The sequence below is a fragment of the Sorex fumeus genome, unplaced genomic scaffold (genome assembly GCF_029834395.1).
Source record: "Sorex fumeus unplaced genomic scaffold, SorFum_2.1 ptg000098l, whole genome shotgun sequence".
NCBI classification, from domain to species: Eukaryota; Metazoa; Chordata; class Mammalia; order Eulipotyphla; family Soricidae; genus Sorex; species Sorex fumeus.
Genome location: NW_026606155.1, coordinates 74,307,399 through 74,323,818, shown reverse-complemented (window position 1 = coordinate 74,323,818; position 16,420 = coordinate 74,307,399). Strand labels below are relative to the sequence as shown.

The 16,420-nt window shown below is 44.2% G+C and overlaps 1 protein-coding gene across 1 annotated transcript in view; it reads left to right on the top strand.

Annotated features, from left to right (window-relative positions):
- The window catches only part of RPGRIP1 (RPGR interacting protein 1), a 62,937-nt gene that overhangs the window by 37,762 nt on the left and 8,755 nt on the right, over positions 1–16,420 (top strand). Inside the window, exons 14-21 of the mRNA XM_056133927.1 lie at positions 1,238–1,690; positions 1,855–2,006; positions 2,422–2,764; positions 5,359–5,543; positions 6,189–6,389; positions 9,740–9,872; positions 12,230–12,330; positions 14,202–14,394. Coding sequence (XP_055989902.1) covers positions 1,238–1,690; positions 1,855–2,006; positions 2,422–2,764; positions 5,359–5,543; positions 6,189–6,389; positions 9,740–9,872; positions 12,230–12,330; positions 14,202–14,394 — 1,761 coding nt within the window. The remainder of the gene's footprint in view (positions 1–1,237; positions 1,691–1,854; positions 2,007–2,421; positions 2,765–5,358; positions 5,544–6,188; positions 6,390–9,739; positions 9,873–12,229; positions 12,331–14,201; positions 14,395–16,420) is intronic.

Here is a 16,420-nt window from a genome sequence, read left to right as displayed (position 1 = left end):
AAAGATTCTGATTGGTTGGATAAGCAAGGTCATGCATGGATTTGGTAAACTGTCTCATCTTTGCATCCACTACCAATATTTTTAAACTTCTTTCCAATAATTCTCCTCTTCCACTATTTACTTATTATTCTGACTTAAAGTGAGTTTTCATCTTTCTTTTGCGTAAAAGAAAGATAATGAAAAGAAATTCTTAACAAGTCCAAGATGGAAAAAAGAATCATTTCTTGGTGGGCCCTAGGAATGTAGGTATGTAGTATGCACTGACGTGAAAATGTTCTATTTATTCTTGTCATGGCCGTTATCCTAACTTCCTATATATATATTTATATACATATAAATATGAAGTTGGATATGTATATATATATATACATACAGAGAGAGAGAAGATGGATGGACCACATCCAGCTGCAGTCAGGGCTCACTCCTGCTGGTACTCAGGGAATCATAAATGGTGCTGGGGATTGAACCAGGGTTAGGCAAGCATCTTAACCTCTGCACTATCTCTTTGGTGCTTTTTGGGGCTTAGTTTTGCTTTGTTTTGGGGTCATACACTGCTGAATTCAAGGCTTACTCCTGGATCTTCACTCAGAGGCTACTTCCTAAGATGCATGGATGACTGTATGGGGTGTTAGGGATTCAGCCCGGGTCAGCAGTGTGCAAGGCAAACACCCTACCCACTGTACTATAGCTCCAGCCCCATATTTTATATTTCTAGTATTTCTCTAATAAAATTACCAGTTAATCCAGAGGACCTTGTGATAATCCAAAGCAATGCCATCTACGGATCAATTTTTGCCCTTTTGTTTTCTTATTTTTACTGTTTACTTCCAATTACTTTGTATCTTCTTTCTAGAGCAGCCACTGGATTATTCGATCATCTGAATTCAGAGTTCTTATTTGTCATTTTATTGCTTTTCCTTTTTTCTTTTTTTTGTGGAGGACCACACCCAGCAATGTTCAGGGGCTAATCCTATTTCTGTAGTCAGGAATTAGTCCTGGCGATGCTTGGGGAACCATTTGAGATGCCAGGGATCAAACCTGGGTCAGCCACGACCAAGGTAAATGCCCTACTGTACTATTCCTGTGGCCCCTGTTGTTTTTATTTTTTAATCATGTGGTTTCTTGATATAATCACAATTTGGAATTCCATGGTTTTTCTTGTCCTTCTTTCTACCTTTCTTTATCCTTGCAAGAATTTTCTACTCCTTAATGGATAGACAGTTTTCTTTCCCTTTAGAAAAGCTCAGAAATGTGGCTTATGGCACTCGACAGGTGTCATCATGTCTGGAAACATTGCCAGCCCATGGAAATGAGGATCAAGTGAACCTTCCTCTTCTTCGCCAGAGTGAGAATCTTTTTGAGCTACACATCCACCAGGCCTTCCTGACATCTGCTGCTCTGGCTCAGGCTGGAGATCCTAAACTTACCACTTTTTGCACCTATTCTTTCTATGATTTTGAGACCCACTGTACTCCCCTATCTGTGGGGCAACAGCCCCTCTATGACTTCACCTCCCAGTATGTGGTGGAAACAGATTTCCTTTTCTTGAACTACATTCAAAGGGCTTCAGCCCAGCTTGATCTACATCAGGCAATAGGCTGTGAGCACCACACACTTGCAACTGGATGGATCTACTTTGGCAGGGTGCTGGGGACTGTGGAGAGAGTCTACGGCTCTATAGTACTTACTGGTAAGTCCTCTCAGTATCCCATAGCTCCCAGGACTAATGTGTGGACTTTCCCCAAACCTATAGCTACTCTGATACTGGTGTCCCACTTCCTTCCTCTGCCATTATTCTTGATCCTGGCCACATCATCTGTCCCTTCCATGCCTTTCCTACTTTCTGCTATCCAGGAGCTGGTGGAGAAGAGATCGGGGTGCTGGAGTACTGGATGAGACTATGCTCCCCGCTAAAATCCAGCCTACAGGCAGGCATTAAGCAAAAGAAAACCCAAGCCTACCTGTCTTCCAGTGTTCTTGGAGCCTGGGAGGCCCAGGAGGATGAGGTGAGAAAAAAGGCACAGGTCCAGGCATCTCAAACTAAGGCAGGCTATGACAGCAGCTCCGTCTTTCACTTTTAGATAAGAGAAATGCCACCATACCACAGCTAGTCAAAATTTTCCCCTTGATCAAGTTCAAATTTGGAATGAAATTGTGCACTTTTCCTTGCTGGGAGCCAAACAGCATGCCTGTTCTGTTCTCTACGATAAGGCTCGAGTGTCAGAATCTCCTTCAGGTCCCTGTGAGCGAGAGCCAGTTTGCAAGCAGGTTAATGTCATTGGGTGTCTGTGATCTGGCCAGGACTCAGCGTCTCTCTAAATCACAACTCTTCACCACCAAGCGAGGGTACAGGGCTTAAACTACCACGCTCTCTTAGGCTGCGCTTTTTAAACCTCAATCCAAGACCCGGCATTTTTCCAGTCCAGATCAGAGACATGGAAACATCAGAATGAACTGCAGGTGGAAATCATCAGGTGCTCTGACCTCCGGAGTCGATGGCTGGGAACCCAGCCCAGTCCTTATGTCATGTACTGCTTCTTCACCTTTTCTGACCACGACACTGTCATCATTCCGGCCAGTCACAACCCCTGCTTTAGAGACCAGGCTCGATTCCTCGTGCATGTGACTTCTGACTTGGATTGGTATCTGAGGCGGGAGGCCCTGTCCGTGTACGTTTTCGATGATGAAGACTCAGAGCCCGGCATGTACCTTGGCCGAGCCCAAGTGCCCTTGCTTCCTCTTGCACAAAATAAATCCATTAAAGGTGGGAGCTCCAGGTTATTACATCTTTATGCTCTCTTTCCAGTGTTTTGCAGCTCTAATCCTAGAATGTTTCTATGATTACTTGTTTGAAACAGTCTTTCTTAAAACATGATGAAAAGGGGGCCCAGAGAGATAGCTCAATGGGATGGGGAGGCTCATACTTGGCATGTAGGAGCCCAGACTGAGATTAGCACTGCTAGACATGGCTTCCAAACCAAAGTAAACTAAAATAAAACATTTATTTTTTAATAAATAATCTAAATTACAAGCATTTTAGAATATCATCGAGAGCAAGAGAGTAGAAAACTTAGGACCTTCTTCATCCCATGAAAACCTAGGCTGCTTCTGCTTTCTCAGCAACAAAAAAGAAGATACCCAAATGAGTAGATCCATTGGCCTAAAGTCAATACGATCTGTCTAAACAAACATTTTATGACTCTTTAATGCTTCCTGGTATCTGTCTTCACTTAAATCTTACTGTTTCTTAGCATAAGACTAGATATGAGACTATAAAGTCGTTCCTAAGACTCCCCAATAATTCTCTTGTTTCTTTTCTTTATTATTTATTTATTTTTAGATTTTTGGGTCACACCTGGCAATGCTCAGGGATTCCTCCTGGCTCTGTGCTCAGAAATTACTCCTTGCGGTACTTGGGGGACCGTATGGGATGCCGGGGATCGAACGCAAAGCAAACGCCCTACCCCCAGTACTATCATTCCAGTCCCTCTTATTTCTTTTAAAATGTAGGCACAAGTTAGATTGCCATCCTATAGCAAGAAAAGCAAACTTCTTGGACTTTTTCCTCACTAGTAGTGAGTGAAGATGGTGCCTGGAGAATCATATGCTGTGTACGGGATAGGGCTGGATTTGGCAGCAGTGAGGCAAGCTCCTTAACCCCTGTACTATCCCTCTGGTTCCAATCTTTATTTTTAAAGCCAGTGTTATGAAGATGTAGGTAGGCAAGGTCACCTCCCAGTTTCAGTCTGCGCGAGGCAGGTGTCCATGCTCTTACTAGGATGGGTAATGTGGATGAGAGCAGCCACTACTAGCTGTATTTAGGAAGCATCTGCATATTCCTTTGAATCTGCAATCTTTGTTTTTTTTTTTAAAAGTGAGGACTGAAGTGATAGTACAGTGGGTAGGGGGCTGTCTTTCATGTGACTGACCTGGATTGGATTCCCCAGCACCCCTTATGGTCCACAGAACACTGCCAGGAGCAATTCCTGAGTGCAGAGTCATGAGTAACCTGAATATTCTCCCTGACCTCCACCCCCCCCCACAGAAAAGTCAGGGAGAGTTCAAAGGGTTGCATATATGATTTGTATACAGAAATCCTGATTTTGATCCTGACACCACATGGTGCCTGAGGGACAGCTAGAAGTGGTCCAAAAAGGATGGGGAAGGGGTTGTAAGTTGTGCTGACAACTCCTCCTTTGACAAAGAGGGGCAATGCCAGCCCTTTGTTGAATTAATCATTATTACAAAGTAGAAATCTGTTATTTTGAAAAATCCAGTTAAGTTTTTTTTTTTTTAATTTGGACCTGGGAATTTAACCCAAGCCCTGATACATTCAAGGTGTGTGCTCTACCATGAAACATGCATCTTGTATGTGAGGCCCTGGGTTTAATTACTGGCACTGAATAAAACAAAACAAATAACTTTTCCTGGCTTTTATTATCTTATTTATGTGCTAATTGTTGACTTTAATTATTTTAGAAATTGGAACCACTTGGGGCTGGAGCAATAGCACAGTGGGTAGGGCACTTACTTCACACATTGAACTTGACTCAAGTTCAATCCCTGGCATATAATATGGTCCCCCAATCACCACAGGAATAGTTCCTGAGTGCAGAATAGGAGTAACTCCTGAGCATTGCCAGGCATGACCTGAAAAAAAAATCATTTGAGTACAGATGTATAGATAATGCTTTTCTCATTTTCTTGTATAAGGTACAAAAGTGTATGGCTGTAATAATAATAATGTAACAATACAGTCTTACTGATTAGGTGACTGTAGCACTGTAGCACTGTCCTCCCGTTATTCATCGATTTGCTCAAGCGGGCCCAGTAACACTGTGAGACTTGTTACTGTGTTTGGCATATCAAATAGGTCACGGGAGCTTGCCAGGCTTTGCTAGGCTTTGCCATGAGGGCGAGATACTCTCAGTAGCTTGCTGGGAGAGGGGGGATGGAGGAATCGAACTTGGATCAGCCATGTTGGCTGCATGCAAGGCAAACGCCCTACCCGCTGTGCTATCGCTCCAGCCCAATTAGGTGACTAATGGCAAGCAAATTATGTCTTTTGGGCTGGCTTAAGTTGGTCTGTGCTCAGAGATCACTGGCAGGGCTCAGGGAACTATAAAGGGTACCAGGGATGGAGACTGGGTCAACCTTAAAGTACAAGACAAGTGCCTTGAGCCACTGTATTATCTCTGGCCCCAACTTCTTGAATGTATATGTTTAACCCAGTGATGTTAATCACTAACAAAATACAGTAAAATTCAAAATGCCAATATAAGAAATAGGTAAGTTGCTGCTAAATGTTCACTAGTCTGTTTCATGTGATCAGATCTTAATAAAGGCTATATTTTTCAGGTGATTTTAGCCTTACTGATCCTACAGGGGTACTCAATGGATCAATTCAGATGCACCTGAATTGGAAGTCTTCCTATGTACCCCCAGAGAACTCCCTGGAACTAGATTCTCAGACTGTGGAGAATGACATCGAAGACAATTCAGAGATCTCATCCAGTGAGGAAAAGTTGTCCTTTCCTCCTCAGGTAGCAGATCTATTCAGTTTATTTTAAGTTTTAGTGTCACTCAGCAGTGCTCAGGGCTTACTCTTGGATCTGCACTCAGGAATTAAATTATTGAGCTCAGGGGACCGTAAGGGGATCGAACCCGGGTCAGCTGCGTGCAAGGCAAGTGCCCTACCTGTCGTACTATTACTCTGGCCCTCCCAGTAGAAGATTTATACCAATCCAGTGGGACAAATGAAGCATAAGAAATATTTTCTGGGGCTAGAGTGATAGCACAGCGGGTAGGGCATTTGCCTTGCACTCTGCTGACCCGGGTTCGATTTTCAGCATCCCATATGGTCTCCCAAGCACCGCCAGGAGTAATTCCTGAGTGCACGAGCCAGGAGTAACTCCTGTGCATTGCTGGGTGTGACCCAAAAAGCAAAAAAAAAAAAAAAATTTTTTTTCTCTGAAAATCACTTTTTTTCTCCAGACAGTTTGTATTCCTGATAATGTGATTAGGCTCTAGATAGAACAAAATTTTTGATTTTATTGTGAAGACAGGAGAGGGCATCTCTCAGCCCTGTGTTGGGAGATGAATGTCTACTTCTAGCTTAAGATCCTTCAGTATGGAAGCTGTCGGATTTCATCTTGTAAGGCCAGATTTCATCTGGTTCTTCTCTTTAGGTCCAGAGGGCATCTGCTGAGATTCTGATTGAAGCTGACCTGTATCAACTGAAAAGGAAACCTCAGCTGGGAGAAAGAAAGGAAAAGGAACACCAGATTGCAGGCTACTCAAGAAGAAAACATGGCAAGAGAATGGGTACCCAAGGAAAGAACAGAATGGAGAATCTGGGTCGTAACATCTTACATGGAAAGACACTGCAGGTGAGGCCTTAGAAAACCTGAAGGGATAACCAAAATAGGGGTTCTACTATGCGCAAATATATTATTTTCAGAGGTAGCAGCAGACGAAGATACAGAGCATAAGCAAAAATTATGAATTTTTTGTGGCCAGCAACTGTTTCCACAAACATAAGTAGTTTAATAGAGCTCTAGAATCTTCACCTCATTTTAATTTTTTTGGTCACACCCAGCAATGCTCAGGACTTCCTCCTGGCGCTGCACTCAGGAATTACTTCTGCCATTGCTTGGGGGACCATATGGGATGCTGGGGATAGAGCTCGTGTTTGCTGAATGCAAGGCAAACGCCCTACCTTCTCTACTATCACTCAGGCACCTCATTTTAATTTTAATTCTGTTTTTTTTTTAACCACACCTGGAGGGGTGCTCAGGGCTCACTCCTGGCTCTGCACTCAGGGGTCAGTCCTGGAGGTGCTCAGGCACTGTAAATGCCTGAGCATCAGGGCTCAAACCTAGGGTCTACTGCATGCAAAGCAAACACTTTATCCACTGTACTCTCTCTGCCCTTGGATTAATTTTGTTAGTTTATTTATGTTTAAAAATTTATTAACATATTCCTAGTAAGTCCAACTGAAACCAAAATTAAAAAAATCAGTAATTATTTGGAAATAATTGGTTCTTTTAGTTTTTGGTTTGGTTTTGGGCCTACATCCAGAAGTGCTCGGGACTCCTTGTTCTGTGCTCTAGGACGCAAGGATCACTCCTGACGTTACTTGGGGTAGGGATGGGGCATGTACCATGTCTGGTGCTGGGGATTCAAACCTGGTTTCGTTGCATGCAAGGCTAGTGTCTTACTCCCTGTGCTATCTTTTTAGTCCCTGGAAATAAGTGTTTAATATAAACTTTATTTTGGTTACAATTATAGCTATAAATTAAAATTTGTTTAAACAGCAAATATTATTCATGAACAAGAGGCTTGTCCTCTCAAACCTGTGTTTTCCTTTGAACATGCATCTCGCTGGCTTTTCTGTCGCTTTGCCTGCTCTTCTGCTCATGTGCTCGCTTGAACATCCTTTTCCTGCTTCCCCCGACACTCACCACATCTTTCTAAGTAAGTTTTCTTCAGTCAAAATTACCTTGCTCTACTTTTACGAACAAACCATGTGCTTGATACTGCCTTCTCCGCCTTCATTTTTTTAATTCAAATTTTAAAATTGAATTACTGTGAGATAGACCCTCAGAAAGCTGTTCCTGATTAGGTTTCAGTCATACAGTGTTCCAACACTCATCCCTCCACCAGTGTACATTTCCCAGCACCAAACAGTGTCTTCAGTTTCCCTCCACCACCCCCTACCCCCCACTCGCCAGCCTGCATCCATGGCAGGTGCTTTTCCCCCCTCTCTCTCTCTGTCTCCCCCCCTCCACACACACACATTTTGAGCATTTTGGTTTCCACTACAGATACTGAAAACTTATCAGGAATATCCCTTTACCTACTTTTAACACTCAGTTCTTGTCAATGTGATCACTTCCAGGTATTATTATACCGTTCCCTTCTCTACTTACCTGCTCCCCCACACAGATAGACTTGTGGTAGATTCCAACCATCAAACAGTCCTCCTTGTGTCTGTTTTCCCTGGCCTTGGTTATTAATCTTCTAATATATATATTATTTTCATATACCACAGATGAATGCAGTCATTCTCTGTGTTCTTGTGTGTATGTGTGTGGAACTGGGGAGCTGGGGGGGATAAGCTCCATCAGGTGGTGCTTCAGGGGCTATTCCTGATATACTCAGGAGTGACCCCTGGCAGAGCTTGGGGTGCCTCACGTGGTTCTGGGAATTTGAATGAGGCTGCAGCCAGCACAGTCACATATAAAGCTTTACCTTCGTTTCCTATACTATCTGGCTCCCTTCTGGCGGCAGGGGTTATGGGGGAGGAGAGTTTGGGTTACACCTGGCAATGCTCAGGGTTTACTTCTTTCTGTTTGTCTGGTTTGTCTTTTTTGGTTTGGGGGCCACACCGGGCCACAGAGTTTTCAGGGCTTACTCCTGACTATACTCAGTAAACACACCTGGTGGGGCTCGGGGGACCATTAAGGGGTGCTGAGGACTGAACCTGGGTCAACCACATGCAAGGCGAGCATTTTACCCGCCATACTCCAGCCTCTCAAGATTTACTTCTTACTTTTTTTTTGTTTATTTGCTTGTTTAAAGTTGTTCACAATAATTTATTGCATTCAATATTCCAACACCAATCCCGCCACCATCACACCTTCCCACCACCATTATTTCAAATTTCCCCACCACCACAAAAGCCTGCCCCCGGAGCAGGTCCTAAATAATTTATTTTATATTGCTTGTTGTGAATAATCGCCAAAAATGATCCCAAAAATTTCCTTAGAGGAAAGTATGTTAAGATTGTTGTATCTCACCCTGGAGACATTAAGCCCTTGTATATTACTCCTAATTTTGTGCTCATTGATAACTTCTGGAGGGCTTGGGAAAATGTATGTGGTGCCAGGGATTAGACCAGGTTTAGTGGCATACAAAGCAAGTGCTTTAATCCCTGGTACTCTGTCTCGAGAATGATACTCGAGAATGGTACTGCTTTTTTCCCAAGGCATTAAAGTTACAAGTGTAGCACTTAATAATATGTACAAGCCAGGGATATGGCTCAGAGGTAGAAATTTACCTTACATTTTTCAAGTCCATGGTTCAGGTTTTGGCATAGGAAAAAAAAAAAGTGGGGAGAGACACAAACAATTCAGTGGGTTGGAATTGTATGCAGGAGCCCAAGTTAGATCCCTGGCACCACATGGAAGCCACCCAGGGACCAATCTAAAAGCAGCCCCTCAGCATCTCTGGCTGTGGCCTAAAAAGACAAAATAAATTAAAGAATAGGGGTTGGAGGATAGTACAGCAGATGGGGCATTTGCTTGCATGCAGCAGACCCAGGTTTGATCCCCAGCATCCCACACAATCCCTGAGCACCGCCAGAAGCAATTCCTGAGTGCAGAGCCAGGAGTTAAGTCCTGAGCATTGCCAGGTGTGACCCAGTCCCCCTCTCCCCACAAATAAATGAAGGACCAGGATATAGCTCAGAAGGTTGGAGCACATACTTTGCATGTGGGTGACCTGAGTTTGATCCCAGACATCACACGGTTCCCCAAGCACTAAGTATGAGAAAAAAAAAAAAAGAAAACTAGATTACCAACTATATAGTTTTGCTCTTTTGTGGGGAGAGGTTGTGTCTTTGTGGGACCCTCTAGCAGCATTGGGGAGCTCAGGGGACCATGCAGTGCTAGTGATCAGACTGGAGTCAGCTGCATGCAAGGCAAGCACCCTCTAGTATTGTTCTTTTATTCTGAAGCAGGTGAACTACTCTGAGTGCTCATTCTCAGACCTGAAGATATCCGTGGATGATGATTCCAAAGATCAGCAAAAGGAAATAGCATCATCTTATTCAGCACTGTTGCAAAAGGAAGCCTTCTGTACTGAAAATGGTATTGTCTTTTCACAACATAAGCTTTAATTTAATCATTAGATTGTTTAATTTTTCCTTCTGTTGGCCATGGGGAGGTTAGGCCTAGAATCTGCATGAGTTCTGCATGGCACAGACACTCTGGTCCTGCGAGTCCCATGAACACCAGTGGCAGGTGACCTGGAGATCCACTTGGTCCTGAGTAGCATGTGTACTTGTCCCTACCTACCCGCCAAGATTTCTGGGCTGGTTCTCAGGCTGCAGTGAGATGTAGAACTTCCCAAGGAGAAGAAAATCAGTCCCTATCTCCACCTGGCTATACACTCTTTTGTCTTTCAACATAGAAAGTAAATTCAGGATAAGACCGTCACTGTCATTGTCCTCCTGTTGTTCATCGATTTGCTCAAGCTGGCCCAGTAACGTCTCCATTTGAGACTTGTTACTGTTTTTGGCATATCGAATACGTCACGGGTAGCTTGCCAGGATTTGCAAGCGGGCTAGATACTCTTGGTAGCTTGCTGGGCTCTCTGAGAGGGGCGGAGGAATCAAACACGGGTCAGCCGCGTGCAAGGCAAACATCCTACCTGCTGTGCTATCTCTCCAGCCCAGGATAAGACAGTGAAATGAAACTTTTACTTTTATATTTTGGGCCACACCTGGCTATGCTCAGGGGTTAACCTTGGCTCTGCACTCAGGAATCACTCCGGGGATGCATCCAGGGTGGCCGCATGCAAGGTGTACTATCTCTCCAGCCCTGAATTTACAATGAATTTTAATTTCTTTCTTTTTGGGTCACACTCAGCGATGCACAGGGGTTACTCCTGGCTTTGCAGTCAGAAATTACTCCTAGCGGTGCTCAGGGGAGGGGGGGGGGGCAATATGAAATGCTGGGAATTGAACCTGGGTCGGATGCCAGCAAGGCAAATGCCCTACCCACTGTACTATCGCTCCAGCCCCATTAATTTTAATTATATTGAGGGTGAAATACACTAATTCTAAAGAATGTATAGGATTCTCCAGAAGCAGGAAAAAAAGTTCCTGGGTGGCAAGAATGCTAGGTTTGGTGGAGGAGTGCATGCTTGCATGTATAAGACTGTGGTTTTAATCCCTGGCATTCAAACACAACTCAGAGAGTCTTATTTTGTCTTTGTTTTTGTTGTGATTGTGAAAATGATAGACCAGGCTAAGTTTATTGGAACTAGACTTAATTTACCAATGTTATTTGATAAAAGTTAAATGTTATTTGGGAGGATGAAGCTATAAAGAAAAAAGAAAACTGTTTTCAGTAACACATTTTGGTGGGCAGCAAATTCTTTCCATAATCATTTTTTTTGAGTTGTTTACCAGCTCCTGATTTCAGTATTTGACCTCGTCTTTTTTCTTCCACTTCCCTTCTTTCTGTTGATGTTGCTGCCACAACTGGGGGTTGCACATGTGCTTGGTCATGGGGCCCTCTGGGTGCCAGATACAGTGTTGTGGTTGCTCACTCACTCAGTCGCGGTGCCTACTCAGGGTGCCACTTCTTTAGTTGGCATGCTCCCCCACACCTGCAAGTGGCACTGAGGCTCACAAGACGACAGGTCTGCCAGGCACAAACAGCAGAGCATTCGGGAACATGCTCAGCATAAGCATGGAATTTATTCCTTAACTTGTGGTTGTTGGAGCTATATAGCACAGCAGGTAGGGTGTTTGCCTTGCATGCAGCTGACTCGGGTTCGATCCCAGGCATCCCATATGGTACCCCAAGCACCGTCAGGGAGTAATTCCTGAGTGCAGAGCCAGGAGTAACCCCTGGGAATCGCTGAGTGTGACCCAAAAGGCAAAATAAATAAATAAATAAATAAATAAATAAATAAATAAAAGAACAAACTTGCTAAAGCAGAGCCGTCTTCTAGCTCTTTCCCTGTCTTTTTGGTTTGTTTTGTTTTGAGGCCACATTGGTGGTTCTCAGTGATGGAGGCTGGGATGTCTCCTGATTGATTGCTTCATTATAAGGGACAAAGTGGTTTCGGGGATCAAATCTGTGTCTTTGTATGCAAAGTGTGTGATCCAATCCTTTGAATTCTCTTCCTGGCTCTCCTCTCTTAATATTTTTTTTTTTACTGGAATTGATTAAGAATCGAGACTTGAGGGCTGGAGAGATAGCATAGCAGGTAGGGTGTTTGCCTTGCACATGGCCGACCCGGGTTCGATTCCCAGCATCCCATATGGTCCCCTGAGCACCGCCAGGAGTAACTCCTGAGTGCAGAGCCAGGAGTAACCCCTGTGCATTGCCGGGTGTGACCCCCCCCACAAAAAAAAAAATCAAGACTTGGTGTTTTCTTAGGTTATGCAGAGTTCTCAGAAACAGTTCAGTAATGCCAATCATTTCTCTAACAGGAAAAGAGTCCTTTGAACAAGCTTCTGAAATCAGTGAATCCCAAACTACTGACAGTGATGACATTATAGTGTCACCCAGATCTTTAAAACATCCTAAGGCAGTAAGTACACTGGGTTAAATGCGGAATGCAAGACAAGATTCTAAATGATGATACTGTGCTTAATACATGGGTACAAATGAATTTCAGATCGTTTTAATGACCCAACAGGAAATCCAAATAACTTAGTTAAATTTACATTACCTGAGAACAGAAGGGCTGGAGCGATAGCACAGCGGGTAGGGCGTTTGCCTTGCAAGCAGCCAACATGGCTAAACCAAGTTTGATTCCTCCGCCCCTCTTTGAGAGCCCGGCAAGCTACTGAGAGTATCTCGTCCACACATCAAAGCCTGGCAAGCCTGGCAAGCTACCCGTGACGTATTCGATATGCCAAACACAGTAACAATTGTCACAATGCAGACATTACTGGGCCCGCTTGAGCAAAGCGATGAACAACGGGAGGACAGTGACAGTGAGAACAGAAGACTGTTGATACAATTAGAAAAAGTATAATTTTCTTAGGGCTGGAGCTATAGTACAGTGGGTAGGGCATTTGCCTTGCTTGCAGCCAACCTAATTTTGATCCCCAGAATCTCACATGGTCCCCTGAGACTGCAAGGTATGATCCCTGAGCACAGAGCCAGGAGTAAGCTCTGAGCACTGCCTGATGTGGCCCCAAAACCGAAAGAAAAGGTAAAAAGGTAAAGGCCCTCCCGTTGATCGTCGATTTGCTCGAGCGGGCCCAGTAACGTCTCCATTGGAGACTTTGTTGTTACTGTGTTTGTGATTGGGGTTCTTGGTGTTGAAAAACGTGTACTGGTGAAGGGAAAGGTGTTTGATCACTGTATGACCGAAACTTAAACCTGAAAGCTTCGTAACTTTTCCCACAGTGATTTGATAAATAAATATAAGAAGAAAAAAATAAATAAAATTATGAAAAAAAAGTAAGGTGGAGTTCACGCCCAATTCAATCAGCTAATCAGTGGCTGAATAAGCAGCAGTACTTCCTACATAAAAAAAAAAAAAACACCAGAGTTAGCTGTGCTTAAAACAAGCACTTTAATCCCTGTTTTATCTCTCCAGCCTAATTATCTTCTTTAAAAAAAAAAAAATCTGTGATGGGTGAGCTGATTCACACAGAGTTGAGTTGTGTGTGTGTGTGTGTGTGTGTGTGTGTGTGTGACTTGAAAAGGAGGGGATCTGGAGTTTTGGGGGTAGGGAGTGGGTACACTGATGATGGTTGTGATGACAGAATTATGTACTATGTACACAGGAAACCATTTTTAAGAGCATTGTAAGTCACAGAACCTCAATAATTTTTTTTTAATTTGGAAAAGGAAAAATTACTCCTTCTCTGCACTCAGGAATTACTCCTGGCGGTGCTCAGGGGATTATATGGGACACTGGGGATCAAACCCGGGTCAGCACTTTGTCACTCTGATCTTGCAATAAATTATAGAATTGAAAGAGAGGTCTCTGGTGGTTGCAGCAACTGAGAAGTGAAGCTGAAAATAGGGGTGTTGCTTGCTCTTGTGACTAAAACAACTATAACTCTTTAATATGAGCCAGGAATTCTTTGAGGGGCTCACTCAAGAATATGCTGGATTGGATTTCACTGTGAAAGCTGGAGAAAAGCAATTTGTTTAGAAAGTGCCTTGATTCTGCATTGAAGACAGCTGAGAAACGATTCTCTGAACTGGGAGATTGGATATCTGGACTCTGTTTACAGAATCTCTTTAGATTCCCTGGGGACATTTCGGTCAAGTTGGCCTCGGTTCCTTTTAACCTCTAAGTGGATTGTAAAGGAATGATAGAGTAGGTGGATTGCACCTCAGGCTGATCCCTAGAGAGTAGTGTGTTAATCCTATGGAGGGTAAACAGATTCTTGGAGCATCACTGATCTATAGGAAGTAAATAAGTATTTTCCTTATCAGGACTCAGAGAAGATGTGCATTGAAATTATCTCCCTGGCCTTCTACCCAGAGGCTGAAGTGATGTCTGATGAGACTATAAAACAGGTGTATGTGGAGTACAAGTTCTACGACCTGCCCTTGTCTGAAACAGAGACTCCAGTATCCCTGCGGAAGCCGAGGCCGGGAGAAGTGATCCATTTCCACTTCAGCAAGGGTGAGGCACCCCTGTGGGGAGTGGGGAGGGGGCTGATGTTTAGCTTGGGGTCAGATCTACTCTGGACTTGTGATGGATATGTGCAACTATTTTATTTCCTTCTGCTCACCTTTCTTTCTTTTTTCTTTAGCCAAGTCATACATGCCTGTGATTTAGAAATAGCAACTCGGGAAGAGGGAGAGGGAGAGAGAGAACATGTGATCATCCCAGTTCACTGCATGAATATGCTAGGAGTAGCCCCAGAGCATTGCTAGGTGTGACCTCAACCCCTTTCCCCCAACCCAAGAAAAAGAAGTATTATGTAGGTCTAAAATTGTTATTTTTAAAAAATTGCTTTTGATTAATATTAAACAGCCCTTTGCTCTAGCCTTCGTCACAAGCCACCTACACCACTTTTCTTTTTTCCTGTTTTTTAAATTTTGTTTTGGTAGTTTCTCAGGACATACTCCTAGCTATGTGATCTGTGATCACTCCATGTTGTGCTCAGGGAAGCGTATTTGATAATGGGGATCAAATCTAGGCCCGCAGCACGGAAGGCAAGCAAATGCCTTAACCCCTATACTAACTCTCCAGCTTACTTTCCACTTTTTGGGCTACTTCTAGTATTTGATTCTATATTTTCTATAGTGTTTCCACGGAAATTTCCTGAGTGCTACTTTAAGACATATCTGCTGATTTCCTATCTAAAGACAAAATTTTTTTTGCACCCATCTCCCCTTCCGTATAGTTGGACCATAATTTTTAATTTATTTTTTGTTCAGTGCCCAAAGGATATTTCTGGTTCTGTGCTCGGGGATCACTGGTCGCATTGCTCAGGGGCCATGTTTGGTGTCAAGGATGGACCAGGGTTGACCTCAATCGTAAAAATGCCTTACCTCCTGTACCATCGCTCTGGCCACTGGATCAGTTACTTTGGGCCACAACTGGCAGTGCTCTGGGCCAGAGTGATAGTACAGTGGTTAGGACATTTGCCTTGCATGTGGCTGACCCGGATTTGATCCCCAGCATCCCCATATGTTCCCTCTGGGGCCCACCTAGGTGATTCCTGATTGCAGAGCAAGGAGTAACCCCTGAGCAACACAGGGTGTGGCCCAGTCTCTCCTCCCCTCCCTCCACTGCCCTTGCCCAAATTCCAATCACACCTGGCAGTGCTGAGGCGACTTCCAATTCTGGGAATGGCGGCCATCCTGTTGATGCTGTGGGACCATACAGTGCCAGGAGTTGAGCCAAGGTTGGCCACATGCAAACCAAGTACCTTGACCCTCGTACTATCTCTCCAGCCCTATGATAAACTTTTTGTTTTCGGGTCACACCTGGTGGTCTTACTAGGGCTTATTCCTGACTCTCTGTTCAGGAATCACTCCTGAAGGGACTGGGAGACCCTGTGTGATGCCCGGGATCAGTCCTGCGTATTGCCTTACCCACATCTAAAATGCCTAGGAACTATTTCTTGTTCTTTTTTCTTTAGTTTCCTTGTAAGAGCACACAAGACCCTAGTTATTTTTTTGCTTCTTGGGTCATATCCAGTGATGCACAGGGGTTACTCCTGGCTCATGCACTCAGGAATCACTCCTGGCGGTGCTCAGGGGACCATATGGGATGCTGGGAATCAAACCCGGGTCGGCCGTGTGCAAGGCAAATGTCCTGCTCACTGTGTTATCACTCCAGACCCTCTCTTAGTTGTTTTAAACAGATGCAGGGCCAGAGGCAGCTCAGCAGACAGAATACATGCTTCGTATGCAGGAGATTTGGGTCTAGTCCCCAGCACCACAAACTGCCCCAGGTGCAGAGTCTGGGGCCTCCAGGTAGCCCGGAGTGGGCAGCTGGAGTGACCTGGAGTCGTTATCTTCCAGTCTCAAGGGGACTGCACTGTCCTACATTCTCAAGATTATTGGCTGGAAAAAGGGGAGGGAGAAAGGCCTTGTAAAGCTGAGCCCCATAAACAGACTTCACACAACAGAACTTAATCTCATAACTAAATCAAGCTAAAATAGAAGCTGAAAGGCAGGGGCCACAGTTGGCAGTG